This window comes from Acanthaster planci, linkage group LG14 (genome assembly GCF_054643075.1).
Source record: "Acanthaster planci isolate LZ-2023a linkage group LG14, COTS_SCS, whole genome shotgun sequence".
Lineage (NCBI taxonomy): Eukaryota > Metazoa > Echinodermata > Asteroidea > Valvatida > Acanthasteridae > Acanthaster > Acanthaster planci.
The window spans coordinates 2,210,958-2,229,855 of NC_141790.1; the positions used below are offsets into that span (position 1 = coordinate 2,210,958).

Here is an 18,898-nt window from a genome sequence, read left to right on the forward strand (position 1 = left end):
TTGTAAACATAGCGTGTTTTGCTTTGAACAGAGCCATGCTTTAAGTAGAGGTCCAGAGTTCAGATCGGGCAAGTCGAGACTTGTTCGCAAGGGGAAATCCCTTTTTGTTTGTGTAAGTCAGTACCAGTCACGAGTTGTTTAGCCAGCCGGGGTCAAAAGGTGAGCGAGCGTAGCGAGCACGACCGGAGGGAGTACGACCGGAGGGAATACTGCGTGTGATGGGTAAAAGAGATTTTGGCTCAGAATGTATATATTCGCCCGGTATTTTAGAGCCGGATTTTTTGGGTCGATGAGGTACCGGGGGAAATCTGGAATTCCAGATTTTTAGGGGATTCCCCCGATTTTTTGCGTCGATGTACTACCCAGGGGTTTTTGCTGAAAACGGTGAAAAAGGGGGTGTGGTCCAGAACTGTCAGTTCTCTACTACTCATTTGATGGTAAATGTGCAAAGGTAAGATTACAAAATAAATGTTAGACTTCAGACACTCCCAGTTGTGTGAAATTGAAGTTTTAAGGAGAAAAGTACTCGGAAAGTACTCGGCCGAGTACTTTCCGAGTACTTTTGTCCTAAAAAGTTAATTTTAATCAAACAGTGATGGTCTGAAGTCATTATGTTGCTTTGTAATCTTACCTTTATGCATGTATCATCAAATGCCGATGTACTTCAGCTTTGTTCCCTCCTAACTAGTTAAATATTTGGTAGAGAGCTTGGTTCTCAAAAAGTACTCGACTACATCACTGAAATTACTACGGATCCAAACACAACAGACCAGAGTAATTCAACAAACACAGCTTTACTGCACAATGCAACAGAACAATCTTCAGGAATTCGCAATGCCTAATCACTGACGCCAAGTGTTTTTGTCAATATGGCATTATTTGTGCCACTGTGGCTTTATGTATAATTCATTACTTGAACCAGGAATTTAATTTGGCAACCCATGGGGCCCATTTGACAAAATGAAGCATGAAATGTATTTTGCAGTTCAAGCAAATTGCAAGAAGCCATACGATGATGAATACTGTATGTGGATTCAGTTAGATCTGCATACTGTAAACCTACTTTGTTGTTCAAGTAACCTTGACAGTTCACGAGCTGCTCGATTTGATTGTGACCTCTGACCTGTAGTGCACGATTCGTAGACATGATGACGAGTGGCCCTGCATGCATGCATGCACACTTACAATATGTTAACTTTACGTCCTGTCCGTCAACCTAAAAATGTATTAAAGATTTTTCTTCTAAAGTTGCTTGAAATGTATTCAAGATTCTTCGTGACATTTTGTGAAAAAAATGTCCTATCTACATGAAAACATTGTGTCTGTGATTGACTCTAATTAAGATTGGCCTTGAAATAGTCATCCACGGAGACATAGCTGTAGCCACCAAAGTAGTCCAGGAGGAGGATCTGCTTGATGTCCATCTTCAGGAAGGTGTACTCGTGAAAACCCCAAGTGACCATGTTTGGGTGGCGTGGAAAGAGGGCAGCTCGGGCTGTGGCATTTTCCGCCGCGTCAGTCACCAAGTGCATGTTGCCTTGTTGGATAGGGAAAGAGAGTTACAGAGAGAGTAATATACCTGTAAAGGAAAATCTGAAGAACAAAAATTGAGTCAAGGCCGTGAAGGTGTTTCTCTCAATGAAGAGATTTCCTAGGAATTTTAACGTAGGTTATCAATGACAGCACACCCTGTGCTTTTAAAAAGATCCCAGATTTTAAGGACAGTTCCAGTGCCAACGTACACCTGCCTACAACAACATCCCCCAAGCCAACGCTACCAAAGTCTCTTCATCAAGCATCCTGATTGTTAGCTCTTGTTACCCTTTATCATCAGCCGGGCGCACAATGGTGACTCTGGGTCACTCTCTTTTGTCAAAAGGCATTCTTTCAATCCAAACTGGGCCTCGCTGAATGTTAGTGTCACCTGAAATTTAAGAAAACACACGTGAAATTCCTTGACAAGACCTTACAGGATGCTCCACGATCTACCAGATTTTGGGGGGATATGGCCGGAGTTTGGGGGGAACAGCCCAGCCATTACTTTACACTCTTGATGATTCAGATAAATGTCCATCGTCAAAAGTCATCAGTCACTAATTAATCACAGCCAGGTGATAAAATGTGAGTCACTAGCTGGGACAGTTAGAGTACACTATGAAATTCTTTGTCATGAATCATATCTCTGTCTCTTATGACCTGACCCTAGCTGATTTGAACTCACACTTAACGTACAGTTTGACTTGTGTTGAAGTTGACGACAACTACGGTCAAGGCTTCACTTCTTCAACTGGCAAAGTTCGCGCTGTTTCAAAATTTGTTGAAATTTACCAACACTTTTCCACTCCTATAGATGTTTGAACCCACAACTGTGGCGGCAGCTCTTTGAGTATACATGTACATTTTGCACATTATTCCAGTGGTCATGTGTATAGCTCTTCCGTATAGTACCGATACTTTGGTTTCCATGGGTACAGTTCTTTTTGGCTGTGAAAAGCAAGATATTGCCAAATGGTGTTTCCTCATTAATGGATATATAACATTTAAACAGGTAAAAAATGTTTATACCAAATCGTTGTTTCTTCTCTTTTTGCACCAAATGCAATGAGGAAGATGCCCAGTGCAAATCACTAACTGCATCTGGGTCAGCAACAGAAATCGGGCTAATTTGCAAGCCAGGGTTCCCTCGCAGTCACATGGCTACCAAAAAGAGAGGGATTCAACTGTCAGTGCGCAGGCTACAGTTGTATGAGTGGTAGCGATCAGGCAATCTTGATGTACCGGGCTGCATATTTCAACTTGTATAATCGCAATGATGACATGTGCAAACCGTATCCCAGTGTGAAATGAAGAATTGCTGGTGAAGTAAATGAATGCCTTGACAAAATATTTGGTCATTTTGGGTTACCGTTTTGGCGTTTTGTTTCGTGTCGGTCGAACAAAACTCCGAGTTAAGTGGAGGCACCATGATACAGGCATTTTAAGTAAGGGACACATTTATGTTAATTATATATAACGGGTTTGCCCTTACCCAACGTATATTAATAAACACTGTATGCTCAGTGCTTGTCCGAGAGCTTGCGAAAAAACCTCACAAGCTTACTCGGGTGGGACCCGAACCCGAGTGCACTAGTAAGCAGGAGGTCGTGGGTTCGAGTCCCACCCGAGTAGGCTTGTGAGGTTTTTCGCAAGCTCTCGGAAAAGCACTGAGCATACAGTGTTTATTAATATACGTTGGGTAAGGGCAAACCAGTTATATATAATTAACATCTCCCCACCGCAAAAATACATCTTGAAAAAAGACACATTTATGCACATATCATATCCTGTTCTCTTGAAAGAAATTAAATTACGGAGTTTGAGTTACCATTTTAGAATTAATAAGAGTACACAGTACGGGGGGATGATTCGATTTATCGCATATACCGGGACTCAATATTGGATCGCCGGCATATAGATTATCAAAAAATCTGACATCGACTGACCTAAAGTACACGTAGCACAGGTGGGGCAGTAGTACAATTCACAAAAAGGCGAATAAGTCGTCACTTGGTCTCATGCAGATAAGGTAACACTAATATGAACAAGTTCTGCAGCACGTTGAGGTATACGTGCAGATACTCATTCCGTACATTATGGGCCAGTGCTTACTCGGCTGTCGTTGAGGACATCTTTCGTCACATAGGAAACTGTTGGTTGGTACATGTAGGGAATGCCGGAACTGTTATTAACCGGGCCATCACTGACGGAGGCGGGGTTGGGAAACGGTTGCCCCAGCAACACCTCAGTGGATGAAAATGTAGTTATGATACACCAGTCAGCCTGTACCACATGAGGAAGATTAGAAAAGAAGAGTGCAACTTTAATACCACGATTCTTGAACATTTATATCGGTACATGTGCATGTGAATATGCATTATCATATGCCCATATCACAAGGAACTTGATGCCACTGATTAATCTACATGTACTATTGTTGGACGGAAGATTTCTTTTAGAAAATCACATAAAGTGTGCCGTTTTCTATTCTATGACTTGACACAACTTAGGCCTAAGCCGTGGACCCCAGATGGACAGGACGACTTAGTGTTTTCAAGTGAACTATTTTAGAAAAGGACACACATTGTGCCGTTCTAATGCACATGACACTAGCTAGAGCCAGTTTGTCGATTTTGCCATTTTCGAGGTTTTTTAGCAGTGTAAAAGTCTGACTGTACTCGCGTGAAATCGTTTCATGAAATCTTTAATCTTGTTGGGATCATTGGGAGTCACCATCAAGACGTCCGAGTATTGACCGTTGTGGTAATTTGCGCCAGTATTCACTACAGTTAATAAACACGATTTTGAAAGGATTTGCGTTATATTTACGTTTCGTAGATGATATTTGGGTAAATTTAACAGTCTGGCAACCTCTTCGTTTAAACGCGATTGAGGTTGGGGTCTATCACTAGAAGTGTCACCCTTTTTGAGTCTGGTGCACTCTATAAAAAAAACAGAGGCTTTAGATCGAGTTTGAAAAGAATTCGAACCAATCTACGTTGTAATATCCTGGCGGTATAATGCTGCTTCTCTCTCTCTCTCTCTTCTTGAGGTAACGGTTGCAACAGACTTTCCGATAATAGGCTAAAGCAACGTAGGTCGACACCAAGAAACTCTGATTGGATCACGGATGTCATGAAGTCCATGCTCAGTCTTTGATGTAAGCCATGTCGTTTTATTTCCGGATGTAGGCCTACTTTTAAAATACACAGTGGCAAGAAACAAAACCTGATGAACAGAGTATATAGCAGGCTAGCCCCACTGAATTTCCCCCCAAAATATTTTGAGTACATGCAGGCGTTGTCGGTCACGTCTGTCACTCTGCATTGCTGAAGTTGCCACCCAGCATTTATCTTTGAATATGTTTTAATTCATCCACTGATCAGTATATACACATGGTCGAAATATCTGGCCATCAACGACACTATCCAATTAATGTTGACGAATTCCGAGAATTTCAGACGCCTTCGGAAAATGGGGGAATTTTTCCGTTTTTTATTACGTGACATCGGGTGATACTGGAACCTTGAATCGAGAGGAAGTACACGTAGTGAGATTCATTTGATCTGGGAATCAGATTAGACTTGAAGCTCATTCATCCTGCATTGACCAATCACGTTCTTTTTGCCAGCCTAAAGTAACTGGTGCCAGTTTTAAAAGGCAAGATGATTTTTCTTGCCTCCCTACAAAGTTTTAATATGTAGTTCTTATTTAGAAATATATTTCAACTACGTGACCTGTGAGGAGGAGCTCAAGGAATGTTCTGAAGGAAAGTATAAATTTGTTTCTGACTGGTTCACTTCCCTATAGGTTGATGAATAAAATGTATGGCTTGTTTGTCAACCAAATTGTTGGTGCTAAAATCAACTCCGTGAAAGTGTTACAGCGCCCTCAGTTGTTCATATGTGTGTAGGTTACTATGGACGTCAACGTGCGCACACGTGTTAGTGAAAGGCTTAGGGCCGTGGGCAAAAGGATTTTTCAAGCTTTATTTCGCTTCTTTTCTTGACAGAAAGCTTTGTGTATAAGGGTCTTTGTGTATAAGGATCTTTTGAATAACCGTTCGTTTTAGTATTTTGTGAAGTTTATAAGAATGACTACAGTGAAGAGATCCTAGCTGTGCATGGGTGTATGATGTGTTTTTGTTGGGTGTACTTGGGTAGATCATCATAGAGGAATTCCTCCATGAGTAGATAAAATTGGCACGTATAATAGTGCATTGCAAACATCGAGAAGGAACTAGAGCATATGAACCCTGGATGGAGGAGCCTGTAATAAATTTGCGGAAGGTTAAATTTTACGCTGAATACCAATAGCAATAAATGACGGGTGCGTTATCACGACAAAACAGTATAAGTGTACGTTATTGAACTGTAACACTATACGTTCATATATGGGTCACAACGTTAGGCACAAATGTTAGGCCACACTCTACCTTTGCCTGCCGTGCAATTGGGCTAGGCCTATATTACGGACAGAACATGCAAAAATCGCGGTAAAGTTTAATCACATCGATCACTGTGCAGCACAACAGCAGAAAACTTACAGTCACTAAGGATATGATCACTGTGCGTTTAAAAGGGGTCGCTAGAGTTTGTGATCGTGTGGACGCTTGTTTGAAACCCTACCGTTTGCTATCGGAGCATGACGTACGGCCACGACCCGTGATCACACGATGAAGGCCATGCACGCATATGCAGCCTGACGGTTAGCCATAGGTCACGTTTCAGGCTGCCATGGCTTCAAATCTTCCCATTGTCAAGCTTTGTGGAAAAGTCGTAGCCACAATGGCAGAGACTAGTACAGTTCCTGTTTTACGGTTTGCCGCTACGAATGTGGCCAAAAGTGTGGACCGGAAAGGCTTCAAATAAATTTCTCTTTGTACGGAGGCGCATTTAGGACATGACTAAAAAAATTTGACGCACTATTTCGCCTGGGAAGATTACTAATTCGCCCGGGCGGATCACCGTTTCATCCGGATTACTATTTCGCCTGGGCTGAAGTGTAATCCACCTGGGTGGATTGATGGCGAAATTGTGAAGCACAGGTATAATTCGCTCGGGCAAAATGCTAATCCGCCTCGGTGGAATGGTGATTTGCCCGAGCGTCAATAGCAATATCCGCCCAGGCGACATACTGATTTGCCTGGACGAAGTACTTGTCCGCCTGGGCGGAATAGTAATCTTCCCGGGCGCATTAATAAGGCAACAAAAATAATGTTTTACTCATATCCTAAATGTTTCCGTAGATATTTGTGAAACCGTTACACTACGGAGAAGCCATGTACCATATACATGTATGATCACAGTGCAAGCAGCTAGGTCCTGATTTTTAAATCAGATTAATGAACGGTGTTATCTTACTGGGCGGTGGTGGGTACAATAAAGACAACATAAAATGAATACTGTCGAAAAATAATCTTAAATAATTATACAACGAAAATATTAACAGAGAACAAAAACTGAAAGTAAAACACACGTAATATACATGACAGGCATGCAAATTCCTCGAGCGTAAAATAATGAGCCCTGAGCTTCACCAAGAGAGGGCGCAATTTTTTTACTCTTTCCGAGGCTTCTTTGGTTTATAGAACAATAGAGATCGTTACTATCATGATTTCTGGACATCGCTGGTTCACGGCGACAGTGAGATGCAAGCGTTACAATCGCGTAACTACCAACAAAATGAACACTCCCCACCAACCTGTTTTTTTTTTAATCGAAGAGGGGGTTGCTTCTGCTCAAGGCAAATCCTTCGCGATACCGTTTGGTATCCAGTCTGAACTGTAGAAATAAAATGTGCGGCTCCTGAGGTTAGTTTTTGGCCAAACTGTCCGCTGAAGCAAGAACAGATTTCGTAATTTTTCAAAGGTACGAAATTTTCCATCATCTTGAACTTGCGCGCATAAACAACGCCCCTGGGTGAGGTGCCTCCCTCACGTGGCATTGCCAATGTCGGACAAATCCTAAGGAGTTTTTCTCCATGCATATCATTTCTCCTGTGTAAAACACAATAGAGAATACGTAGATTGTTATAATGGGTAATAGAAGTTCATAAACCCAGAAAAATTTAGTGTTTAGTATTTAGTTGGGAATTGAAACTTCTGTTCGAAAAATCGATGCCTACAATATTCGAAAAATTTACCGTTCCAGGCACCGATTTCTTCCAAATCTCACTCAGACACAACCTGCCATTCGTTTTGGTCATCTAAATGTGTCTTTTCTACAAATCTCCAAGTTCACAAGCCACAAAATGATCCATTTTGTAGAAAATCTGAGTGCATACAAATTGAGATTTGGCCGGCGCATGCAGTTTTCGGCCCATTGCTAGCCTTAGTTTACTCATGATTGGTGGGTAAGTGGGGCGCCACCGCGCGGCGATTGCTTGTTCCTGAAACTTTCCGCCGAAGAACAATTGTGCCCTAGCAATCCACCACTGTTTGATTCAGTAAGTAATTAAATTATAAGGAGCAGAAGTGTTTACGTTTGTTTTGATCTTGCACAAGTGGCGTCATCGCTGTATAAAATCATTTAATGTGCCTCGTATTCTAGGCAAAGCTTAGCGTGTGGTAACTCCTCTGATGTTTACTCTTTGGAAATACATTATCATCATCATCCCCACCATCACCACTATCATCACCACCACCAGTTCTCTTGCTTTGTTGGCGTCGAGCCAACCAGTCTAGTTGGAGCTCTCCATCTCAGCCGGTTCTGGGCTAGGTGTTTGGCCTGATCAAGTGTGACATTCCACCTCCTTATAAGGTATTTGGCCGGAGCGTGGGGGCCCCCTCGGGCGTCTCCAGCCAGCCAGTTGTGGTTTGAAATCTAGGATAGCCCGGGTAGGGTGCTCAGGAGGGAGGCGTAGGATGTGTCTGTACCAACGCACTCGTCGCATTGCTGCGAGGCGGGATGCAGAAAGCTGTTGTGTCCTTTCTCTGAGCTCCTCGTTAGTCCGTCCATCTGATGCCAAAGATCCTAATCAAGGCGTTGCTGTCAAATCCGGCAATCTGTGCCGCCAGGGTGTTGTTAAGTGGCCAGGTGGCCGTTGGCAGGGAGGATGATGCACTGTCGTGAGATGGAATAGCTTGTATGAGCTATTCAGGCTGATTGAAGAACGAACCCTTGTCCGTGTCTGCACTAACCCTTGTCGGGGCGTATGCCACAATGGCTGTCGGTTGTCCCTGTTGGTGTAAGAGTCGCCGTCAGTAGCCGATCGGACACGGGTTTCCACCTTATTACTGTGTTTCTCAAGCGTGTAGGATGGCCAGGGCTTCTCCATAAAGTCGTCTCCTTTCCGCTGGTCCACTCCAGAAAGAAAGTGGTCTCCAGCAATACAGTTCTCGCCCATCGAGCTTCGCAGGTGCTGCGAGTGAGATGTTGCAGACAGTTCATTGGATAGTAGTGTTGCATGCCCGAGACGGAGAAGATTTTGAACGTTCCATATAGCGATCTGTGTCTTGAGTAAGTTCAATATTCGCTGGTTGGGGCTAGCGAGGCTCGATTCCGAGAGAGATCGGTCCAATTTCTGCTCTGGTTTGTGTCGTAATTTTGGAGTTCCGCCTTGCTGAGTAGTTTGCCATGCGATGGCCAGTCAACTGGTGGGGCTGCAGGCAATTTGTAACCTGCTGACGTGCTGGACGGAACTGCTTAGTACCTCCCTGGTGCCGCATACCCCTCAATGGTTACAGGTCTCCCGTGTACCAGACCCAGGTAGGCATCACCTTGGAACAAGCTGCTACACCTTGACAAAGCTACGGAGTTCCTTATCTCAGTGGGGTGCAGCTAGCCCCAATGACCGTTGCAGCTTTGAGAATTAGACAAATGCGTCAGGGCTGGAACCCTTAGAGATAGAAAGAACTAAAAATGCTGTGCTGGCCATCTAGGAATGGAGTGTACTGTAGTGATATTGGCTTTTTTGGGGGGGGGGTCTTTGAGTATATGTATTGAATGATAAATTTCACTGTCCATGTATCTAAGGTGGGCACTATATACAACATACTGTGACTGGCGGTACTGACTTTATTGGTTGGTAACTGGGGAGAAAGAGGGGTTACGGGGTCAGTCCACAGAAGTGGTGGTGTGTAAGTTCGTTGGTGTCACGACGTTCAGAGCAGGTCAAAAGTAGCCACATCACCAAAGAATATAAACTGCAAAGTAGCAACAAAAACAATGCTAAATTCCAGGACCATTCTGTAAACCTAACGCGTACGTGTAGTTCTGTGGTTTGTAGCCCATCTTTACAGATTTATGCCAATGTACAGAGATGATTTCCTTCCATTTATTTACTAAAACATGTGGTCTTGGCCTTGGTCTCGGACGGCTGGTCTTGGTCTTCGTCTCAGGTTGCTTTTTCTGGCCTGGTCTTAATTGGTCTTGGTCTGTTGGTCTCGGTCGTAGACTGCTGCCTGGTCTTGACTACAATACTGGGCGGAACCTCTCTAAGACGGTCCAAAAATAACGGGGCTATTCAAGGGTTAAATAAAAATTTAAAAAAATCAAAATAAACAAATAAACAACACCCCCCCGTGGAATTTAAGGTGCTGTATAGGCGCAAGGGTTACCTATTTAAATTGTAGATGGTAACCCTTGTTGTACAAAGTTTTACATTTCCGTTTGTGTCACATAACAGTCACTTTTTACCCTATATAGTACGTTTGTAAAGGCTCGAGCTGGCATACTGTCTAACCCAACCCAGTCGTGCCCACACAGCGCTGCACGAGTTAATACCTCGCTACTGTTGCCTGCATGTGCATGGCGGGCTTTAGGCAAAGGTGGAGATTTCACCATCAGTAGTGCCATCGCACTAGGCAGTGTGGGATCGTTTTCTAATAGCCATCGATGAATTGCAAATCGCCGAAAAGTCATTTCCTAGTTATTTATTTCATTTCCAACTTGAAATGAAATAAAACAAAACGGATAGACTGCATCCTTCCATCTGAAAACTTACATTACCATTTCAATACCACTCCTTTTGGTCGAGGTCCCGTCCCTTGTCCTGTTTTAAGCAAATGATGATAAGCAAAAATTAAAAAAAAAAGATAAGTTCGACAAAATCGTTTCGAATTACGAAATATTCCAAACTTGTCTAATTGACTTTGTGACTTAAAGGTATTACAATTGCTGATTCTGGTTCTGATTCTTTCTAAATTCTCCTTTGGGGGATTACCGAGAAGACCTTCGATTCACTGTAAAGTCAAATACTGTAGGATCAACAGCTGCCATTAGGATACGGGAGTTTACGTTCAACAGCTGGCCAACCTACCCAACCGGGAATAACTGAACATCAACGATGCCATTATTTAAACATGCCGTATATAGACGGCCAACTTCGGAATATTTTGGCTATTTCCGGAAAACTGGAGGAATTCCTCCCGTCTTGGTCATACGGACATTGGTTGATACCAGACCCTTGATTCATGGAGTAGTCAGAATCATCGGGTCTGGTATCCAGACTAAGATGAATACACAAGCTACCATTTTGTTGTAAATAAGTCAGGCATCCGAGGGTCGTTACTTCAAGTCACCGGCCGTCTTATTTTGAGGTTACGTCACGGGGCGCCGGGCCAATCACGTTAAACCTTCCGGTGCCAAACATCCCAATCAATAGAGTTTTCAGACCTGGACGGTATACTTCCATTCTAACGGACTCGTAGATCTAGCCGCTCAGAGACCTTCCGGTACTTGCCGTCCGCCATCACACCAGTGAGGAGGAGGGCGTCCTGGCCTTTGTTGGAGGGGCATGACGTCACATCAATATCATGTGAATCGAAGAAGCGTGCCACCATGCCACACATGGTGCATAGACGCAGAAACTGGCTAACCTAACCTGGATAACCTAACTGGATAAGCGCCACTTGCGTAACGCATTGAGTGAGCTCGATCTCGCACCTGTCAGAATTTCACCCACAATGCTCTGTGTGTCGTTAGCTGTGACCTTGTGTGACGTATTTCCTTCACAAAAACCTGTGCGCTAGGCGATGAGCAAAACATATACCGGGCCTTTTTACCAATCTGAACATGCACACATTGGTCAGAGTATGCATACGTAGTTCTCGCAATACATTGAAAAAAGACCGGTATGTCTGCTGCCACCAGCGTCTCAAAGTCTCCCATTGGTTGGGTAAGACTGTAACACACTGCCGACTCCTCTGAAATTCACCAAATTAAAGAACAAAGTGGGGATTAGGCTCCAGTCGGGCACACAGAAATATAAAAGTTTGTAAAACTCACCGTACGCCAAGTTTGCTAGAAAGAAATCGCGACAGTGTTCCCCACCAGGAGAGTGGGCTGCGAATTTGTGACTTGAATGCTGACGTCGATATTTGCAACTTTGGGCAAGGCGTGAATTTTGTACGTGACTACTGACCAAAGATATCTTCTTGCCCAAAGACTTGTTTTACTGTTTTGTTTCGACCGGTGTACCGCGTGCAGGCGACATACACTGGCGAGCATGCATAGCCAAATAGCATTATTGTAGAGGGCGCTATATTCACAACAGACGACCTGCCAGAAAACCAGTCTTGCAGAATCTGGCAGGCTCACCCGAAAAATTCCGAGTGGTATTCGGCTGTGCTCGCCAGCGCATGTCGCCTGCACGGTGCACAGGCCAAACAGTAAAACCAGTCTTGGAACAATATTGACAATTACTTATGTCTTTTCAGGGCCACTATACACAATTTATGTAATTAAGTACATTTGAGAGTTGTGGCTGCGACACTGCGTAAAGTCTACACTCAATGGTATACGATATTACGCCCAGCCGTTTCCAGTTGGTTAAGAAAGCTAAAGAGACACGACTGAGATTGGCTCTCAAATGCTTTCAGTTGTGTCTGACATGCATCCACGTGTTTCCGAATAACAGGTACCAGACTAGCTCATTCTGACAAAAGCTGTGACGTTGAAACCGGCAAAAATATGGCGGATAATTGTGGTAGGAGATCCTCCCCGTGTGGCCTCTGCATGTGACAAAAATATTACTGATTTTAACTGGCAAATATGACACGCCGTGATGGAGATGCAACCATCAAGATGATAAGAATGGATCGCCAGGAGCCAAGGCCGAAGAAACACTCACTTGGGACTGAAAGTAGGGACGACACTTCGCCGACGTCGTCGGCATCCAACATGTCCAAGCACCGGCATGATCGCGATACTGCTCGGTCAACTTCTAACTCGCTACCGGGGTCAAGGGCTTCGTCGCGGCCCGGATCCCGTATGGCTTCCCGCACCAACAGCCAGGAGTCTATTATTGATCTCTTTGATAGCATGACGCTGGCGTATAGCCGGAATGGGTATGAAAATGTAGATTAACATTAGGTATGTTTAAATTGGCCGGCACAATTGCAGAATACCCCGCACTCACCTTGCCCACCTCGTAGCATTCGCGGATACGGAGTCACGCTTTCATCCACAAGGCCCACTGTGTATCCCCGTATCCACGTAGCCGCTCCCTGGGACCCACATTGGATTTGCGAAAATTCTTCTGCCGTCCGCATTTACTTTGCATTTCAGGACGCACAAGGCCCACTTCGTATCCCTGATCGGCGTAGCCGCTCCCCGGCACCCACATTGGAGTCTTTGGACTTAGGAAAATTCTTCCCTCTTTCCCATTCACTTAGTGTTGCAGTGCCTCATTCTCAAGAATGACTTCAGTGCAGTACACAACGCGTACCTTGACGCAGCAAGGATAACCCGAAGTCTAACAACTTCCACTTGACTACGTAGCCATGGATTTTAGGGGGTGTTTTCGCATGGTGGGGTATTCTGCAATTATTCCAATAGGCCAAGCTATCCCCTCTCCCTCCCCTCAAAACTGTGGTGTTGGGTCCGATGTCCGTTCCGCTCCCACGAACCCCTCAGAAAATGAGCCTTTTTCGCCATACGCTCTACATGACGTTTAACACGAACAGGGATTCTGTTCTACTTTTCTAGTTGTGTACCCATAGAAATGCTGCTCCATTCCCCCAAGATTTCTATGTATGGTAGCTTACGTACCTTGAGTACCAAGCACAAAGCATCCAACCTGGGCTGAGGGCCTTGCCATGCCTGCCAAGAATACATGTAATTAACGATCTGTCATCTGACGTCTGATGATCCCTCAGTCTAGAGCAACAGATGGTCATGATGGTTCATCATTTAATACCATCATGCATGTCATGACCATGTTACATGTACATGTAACTTTTTCAAAAGAATTTCATGTACGCATGTCACTTTAGGCCTAAGACTCTAGTAATACTTTGCTGAGAGAAGTGATTAAGCCTGGTTCTACCTCAATATTTTCACTGGTGAATATGCTAAAAAATCTGATTTTGTCCATTTTTAGCAAATAGCTTTGAGATGGCTAATGCAGGGAAAAATTTGTGGCATCCATACCTACATGTAGGCTACATGTATGGATTTCTTGCCCACTTGACAATACATGTAACAATGTGTATATGTAACTTTGTAAGTATGAAACCAGAGGAAGATGTTCAGTTGCTTTGTCAGTAACATGTATCATTTGGACTTTGAATTTGTCAAATGTCCACTGCCCAACATTTTTGACATTTTGTTTGAGATGACAGATATACAATTGTACACAAATTGCTAGGATTTATCCGCTCTGAGCAGAACAAAAGAGGGCGTGTTTTTTGGTACTCACCGCATAGGTGTGCCTGAGTGATCTGAGTGATCCCTGTTCACCACTTCCCAGGTTGCATCGTGTAATTGGGGCGCCATCCCTTGACTTATGTTGGACATACATAGTCCTTCCCCATATCAGCTGTCCCTTTACTGTCCACAGTACACCATCGTTGCACCCAGCCGCTCACATACATGTACATGTAGCTTTTCTGTGTTAGCGTCACAGATTGTACATGCAGGGTACAACGTGTGTCACCAGTCAGTACATGTAACTCTTACTTGATGGATAAGCCAATCAGACCCCTCATCCGTGATGTAGTTATTCATAATTGCATAACATTTGAACGACATCATCTTGCAGAATGTATACAGAATTTCCTCCATTCAAAATAGTCACATGTGGAATGTACTCCAATCAAAGTTGTCAGATTCGTAGACTCGTTCATTGTACATGTAATAGAGGTACCGAAATGAACAATGTAAAAACAAGTCCTGCAGTCTGATTGGCTTCCACCATTTTTGGTAGATAATCTCATTTGCTGTGTACAAACGGTCGGCAGATTCGACAAGTTGGGATTTCTCAACTCGCAGTGATATGATAAGTGGACACGAGGGTGCAAACCAAGTAATGCTGCATAGCCAATATGGCGCAGCCTTAGTATCCAAAGCATGCACATGTCGCACCGAATCCTAACGTGGGTCAAGTCAATGTGATCCCTGGCTATGGGTGTTTCAGGTTACATAGCTTCTGACTAGCATGCCCCTGAACAAAGATATTGACAAACGGGAAGAGCAACCAACGTAGGGCTCAGTTGGTATAGCACTAGTACGGTATTCTGGAGACCGCAGGTTCGAATCCCACTCCTGTCTATTTCTTTGTTCATCTTTGTAATCATTTGTAAGCACCTACATTGTAGTCAGTTTTCCTATATAGTTTTTCTCATGATTTTTATTCCAACTGCTGTCAGTTTTGATCAAGCTTTTAGGCATTATTTGAGGAGCCGGATCACAAACAGGCCCCATACATGTTGAATAAAAACATCAAAACATGGTTTTAAATATTATTTTCCCCAAAAAAGTACATGCATACATGTAAACTTGTCAGTGGTAAAACAAAAGAGCATACCCTGGTAGGATTTGTTTGTGTACCAAAACGTCCCTTGTACATGTACATTTACATGTTGCTCTTTGGCTTACAGTGGATTCAAAGAACAGACTGCTTTTTACATGTCTATGTACACCCAGTGTATGCACTAACAGTTGAGCTTTAATAAAATAACATAGCATGTTCTTTTACATGCGGATGTGGCTTGCACTGAATTCAGCAAACGCTTTTCCCTGATTCTTTCATTTTGTGCATGTACATGTACCGTAGAGGGTAGAGGGAAACAGGATTTGTTAACAGGAGTTACGTGTACATGTATGTATACACAAAAGGGAAGGATCAGTGGAAAGCAGGATTTGACAAATCCTGTGACCTGTACTTTTGACAAAAGTTAGAGCATGGTTTGAAACCTGGGCTGAATTTTATGGCGCTGCTTACCGTAGCAGAAACTTCTGTGCTTACGGCAAAAGAGCAAGGAATTTTTGCTTGTAAGCATGCGTACATCCCGTAACTGAGAATTCTGTGCTGAAAACTTAAGGTGGATAGCCGTGTTAGTCTATCCCAAACAGTATTGAGAGTTTAAGTAGCACTTAAAGACTGAGTAGATAAATCATAAGCTTTCGTAGTAACAACTACATGTACTTCATCAGATGAGCTGAAAACATCAGCGCAGAATTTTTCTGCTAGTGGGATTAGCCAGAATGGAGATCGCATTCGTGGAATTCTGCTGTAATTACATGTAGGCCCCGGCAAGTATTTTACCCTTGGCATGTACATGTATGTCAAGGGTAAATGTACATGTACATCATGTACAGTGTACAGTTAGCATGGTTACACATACTGAAACGTACATGTAGTACACATCAAGCTTACATGTACCGGTAAGTGAAATGAAAAATTCATGATAGTTATTAGTTTCAGTGTGATTTGATTCAGATTGCCTGATTTGAATCTTTTAATACAAAATAGGATTTATTCATTCTTGTAACAAAAGAAATAAATAATTGAAACTAATGGAAATGTAGCTGTCTCCAAATGAGTGCTGATCTCTTGCTCTTGACGGGTATCTGGAGATCACTACGACCCTCTTGATGGTCAGGTGCAGAATGATGACGATGATGATGGTGATGAATGGACTTACAATGTAGGAAAAATTAGCCTGACTTACATGTACCACCATTAAAAAATGAAAAATGTGATTTAATTTTAACAATCTGATTTAAAATAAACAAACTCCAATTTTAATATTTTTTGCAAAACATAAAAAACAAACACACAATTGCCAACCCAGTTAAGTGAGCACAACGTTCCGCTGGCATGAACCAGACTAACCTTAATTTAATTAAGAGGGAACATTTTCCTGACTGCAGTTCATTGTGAGTGCATGTGTGTACTCTATCAATACTGAGCTAATGCTCAGTATTGGCACGTTGCCGTTCAACATGTCCAAGGGTCATTGTCATGGTAATATGGCGTGAATGGTTACCCAACTCACCTTTGAAAGGTTGAAGTTTTTAGTGGCAAATCTACGTACATACATGTATACATGTATGTGGTCCTGTCTGTGTATTCATGTACATACAGTAAAGTACATGTATGGCACCATGTTAAAGTACTATAATCTTCTACCTTAACCCTAACATTCCTCAATCCTTCACCTGTTGGAGGACTGAGAAGTGTTAGGGTTAATGCTAATCTTGCATTGCAAAGCACATTCATACATTTGTAAATACCTAAGACCGTGGTGCTATTTTAATACACATGTAGCTCTATGCTCAGACAGTCTCCCTACTGAACAACATGCAACTTGACTGCATATTAACATTTGATAATGCCTGCTGCATTAAACACGCACTGGCACGTGCATGCAACACAGTTTAATGGATTCTGGTTGGTCAAGAGTCTGTGTGCATGCGGCTTGCCACATGTGCACCAATTGGACAATTTGATTACGGAATATTCCATAAAGTGGACGGGGGTGTTTGAGAAAGTGATAGTAAAATTCTAGAGCAAAATTGCTGGAAATCCATCCTATCTTGACTTCTTTTGACTCTGTGACTCAAAAGGTACATGTATTTATGAATGGGAATACATGTAAATATGTGCTTACTGGTAAATATGTGCTTACGATATGTAGCTTACTGGTGTTTAATTTTGTGTGAATGGGTACTGTGGGCCTGCACATACCCTGTTGAATTTGGACTGAATGGGTACTGTGGCCCTCTCACTTTATCCCAGCAGTTGGGGATGGATATGCAGCATGATGGTGTGTGAGTTTGTTTGAAGAGGTACTGCCTGTCCATACTCTTTGTACTGTGCGGTGGGCCTACTGTACCCAATCAAACAGAATCACACAGGTAAAGACCTGTTGAAGTTTGTGGGATTGAGTACTCCCCCAACAGGAGTACTGTTGAGGTCTGTGGGATTGGGTACTGTGAGGTAAGAGTGTTTCTTCAAGGTGTTGAAGTTTGTGTGATTGGGGAAGGTTCAGTCCAGCAACCCTTGGGCAGTTAGGGTTAATGTTCAGGCTGTAGCTGTATGTACATGTACATGTATCTGTTATGGTAAAAAAAGATTGCCCTTTGGATATCATTTGTCCCTGCAAAATTGTTTACAAAGTGGCCCTCAATTTACTAGTCTGGAAAGACTGCTCAAGTGGGAAATTACATGTTCCGGTTGGTACAGGTTCAAGGACATAAAGCTTACAGGGAATGAAACAAAGCATGTAACCACTATCAGTATTAAAGTAACCTCTACACAACTTTTAGTCCACAGCATACAGTACATGGGCCTGTGTGATGTCATATTCTTCGTAATCCTTGCCAGTGCAATCCTTGATAGTGCTCAAGGTTCCATTTAACCTAATTCTCATTTGTTTATTCCTTTGTGTTTATGTTTAAATTATGTTTAAATTGGCATTTATATGTACATGTACATGTAGGTGCCTTTTTAGGGTACCTTTTGCTGTCAATACTGAATACGAATTTCCATATCCATGGTCAAAAGTGGGCAGAGCCCCATTGTCACAGCTGTGGTACAAGTATTTCCATATCCATGGTCAAAAGTGGGCAGAGCCCCATTGTCACAGCTGTTGTACAAGTATTTCCATATCCATGGTCAAAAGTGGGCAGAGCCCCATTGTCACAGCTGTGGTACAAGTACAGTACATGTACGTAGCAGTTCATGTGTTTCAGTGCAAAATATTGCTGGAACTTTGCATGTATACTTGTGCATGTATTTTGCTGTCATAAAATGTTCTTGTGTTTGATTTAACGTACGTGGTACTAGGACAGCTACATGTAGTGAGCAACCCTGTCTCTCAAACATTTTCAGTGAGTTACCAGTACAGTAATTTGCAGTTCACAGTTGATACAGAAAATCCCTCAAATATTGACTTAGTCTTTCCACAATGACATCACAGTAGCGATGTGCGTATTTTACATGTAGTTCAGGGGCTAATTTCATAGAGCTGCTTAAGCACAAAATTAGCTTAAGCGCGAAAAAAACCTTGCTTGATAAATCAGGTTACCAGCCAAAAGTATGTGATGTATACTGTTCTGGAATTATTTTTACAGTACATGTAGCTGTCTTTTGGTTAGCATGACAATCAGATAGAGTTTGAGCTGGTAACCTT

The 18,898-nt window shown here is 42.9% G+C and overlaps 2 protein-coding genes across 4 annotated transcripts in view; one reads left to right on the forward strand and one right to left on the reverse strand.

Annotated features, from left to right (window-relative positions):
• Positions 1 to 434: 434 nt before the first annotated feature.
• On the reverse strand, positions 435 to 14,332 carry LOC110986016 (protein CREG1-like). 2 transcript variants are annotated; one of them, XM_087145292.1, is made up of 6 exons: positions 14,179 to 14,332; positions 13,530 to 13,580; positions 3,649 to 3,819; positions 2,566 to 2,697; positions 1,822 to 1,924; positions 435 to 1,537 (listed from the first exon to the last, which is right to left on the reverse strand). In XM_087145292.1, the coding sequence occupies exons 1-6, from the start codon at positions 14,278 to 14,280 to the stop codon at positions 1,335 to 1,337; spliced, it is 762 nt and encodes a 253-aa protein (XP_087001418.1). In that variant the 5' UTR covers positions 14,281 to 14,332; the 3' UTR covers positions 435 to 1,334. The 2 variants fall into 2 exon arrangements, with proteins under 2 accessions (XP_087001418.1, XP_087001419.1); XM_087145293.1 differs by lacking the exon at positions 2,566 to 2,697 and having other exon boundaries at positions 14,179 to 14,315.
• LOC110985997 (uncharacterized) overlaps positions 12,413 to 18,898 on the forward strand; it is a 33,554-nt gene continuing 27,068 nt past the window's right edge. Inside the window, exon 1 of one of the 2 annotated variants that reach the window (XM_022247558.2) lies at positions 12,413 to 12,826. In XM_022247558.2, coding sequence (XP_022103250.2) covers positions 12,531 to 12,826 — 296 coding nt within the window. In that variant the 5' untranslated portion in view covers positions 12,413 to 12,530. The remainder of the gene's footprint in view (positions 12,827 to 18,898) is intronic. The other variant, XM_022247559.2, reaches the window with a different exon arrangement.

Coding starts and splice junctions, on each gene's coding strand:
- LOC110986016 (XM_087145292.1), bottom strand. CDS start 14,280: ATGTATGTCCAACATAAGTCAAGGGATGGCGCCCCAATTACACGATGC. Junction 3,820..13,529: donor CTTTGTGCTTGGTACTCAAG/GTACGTAAGCTA, acceptor CATGTGGTACAG/GCTGACTGGTGTATCATAAC. Junction 1,538..1,821: donor CGCCCGGCTGATGATAAAGG/GTAACAAGAGCT, acceptor CTATCCAACAAG/GCAACATGCACTTGGTGACT.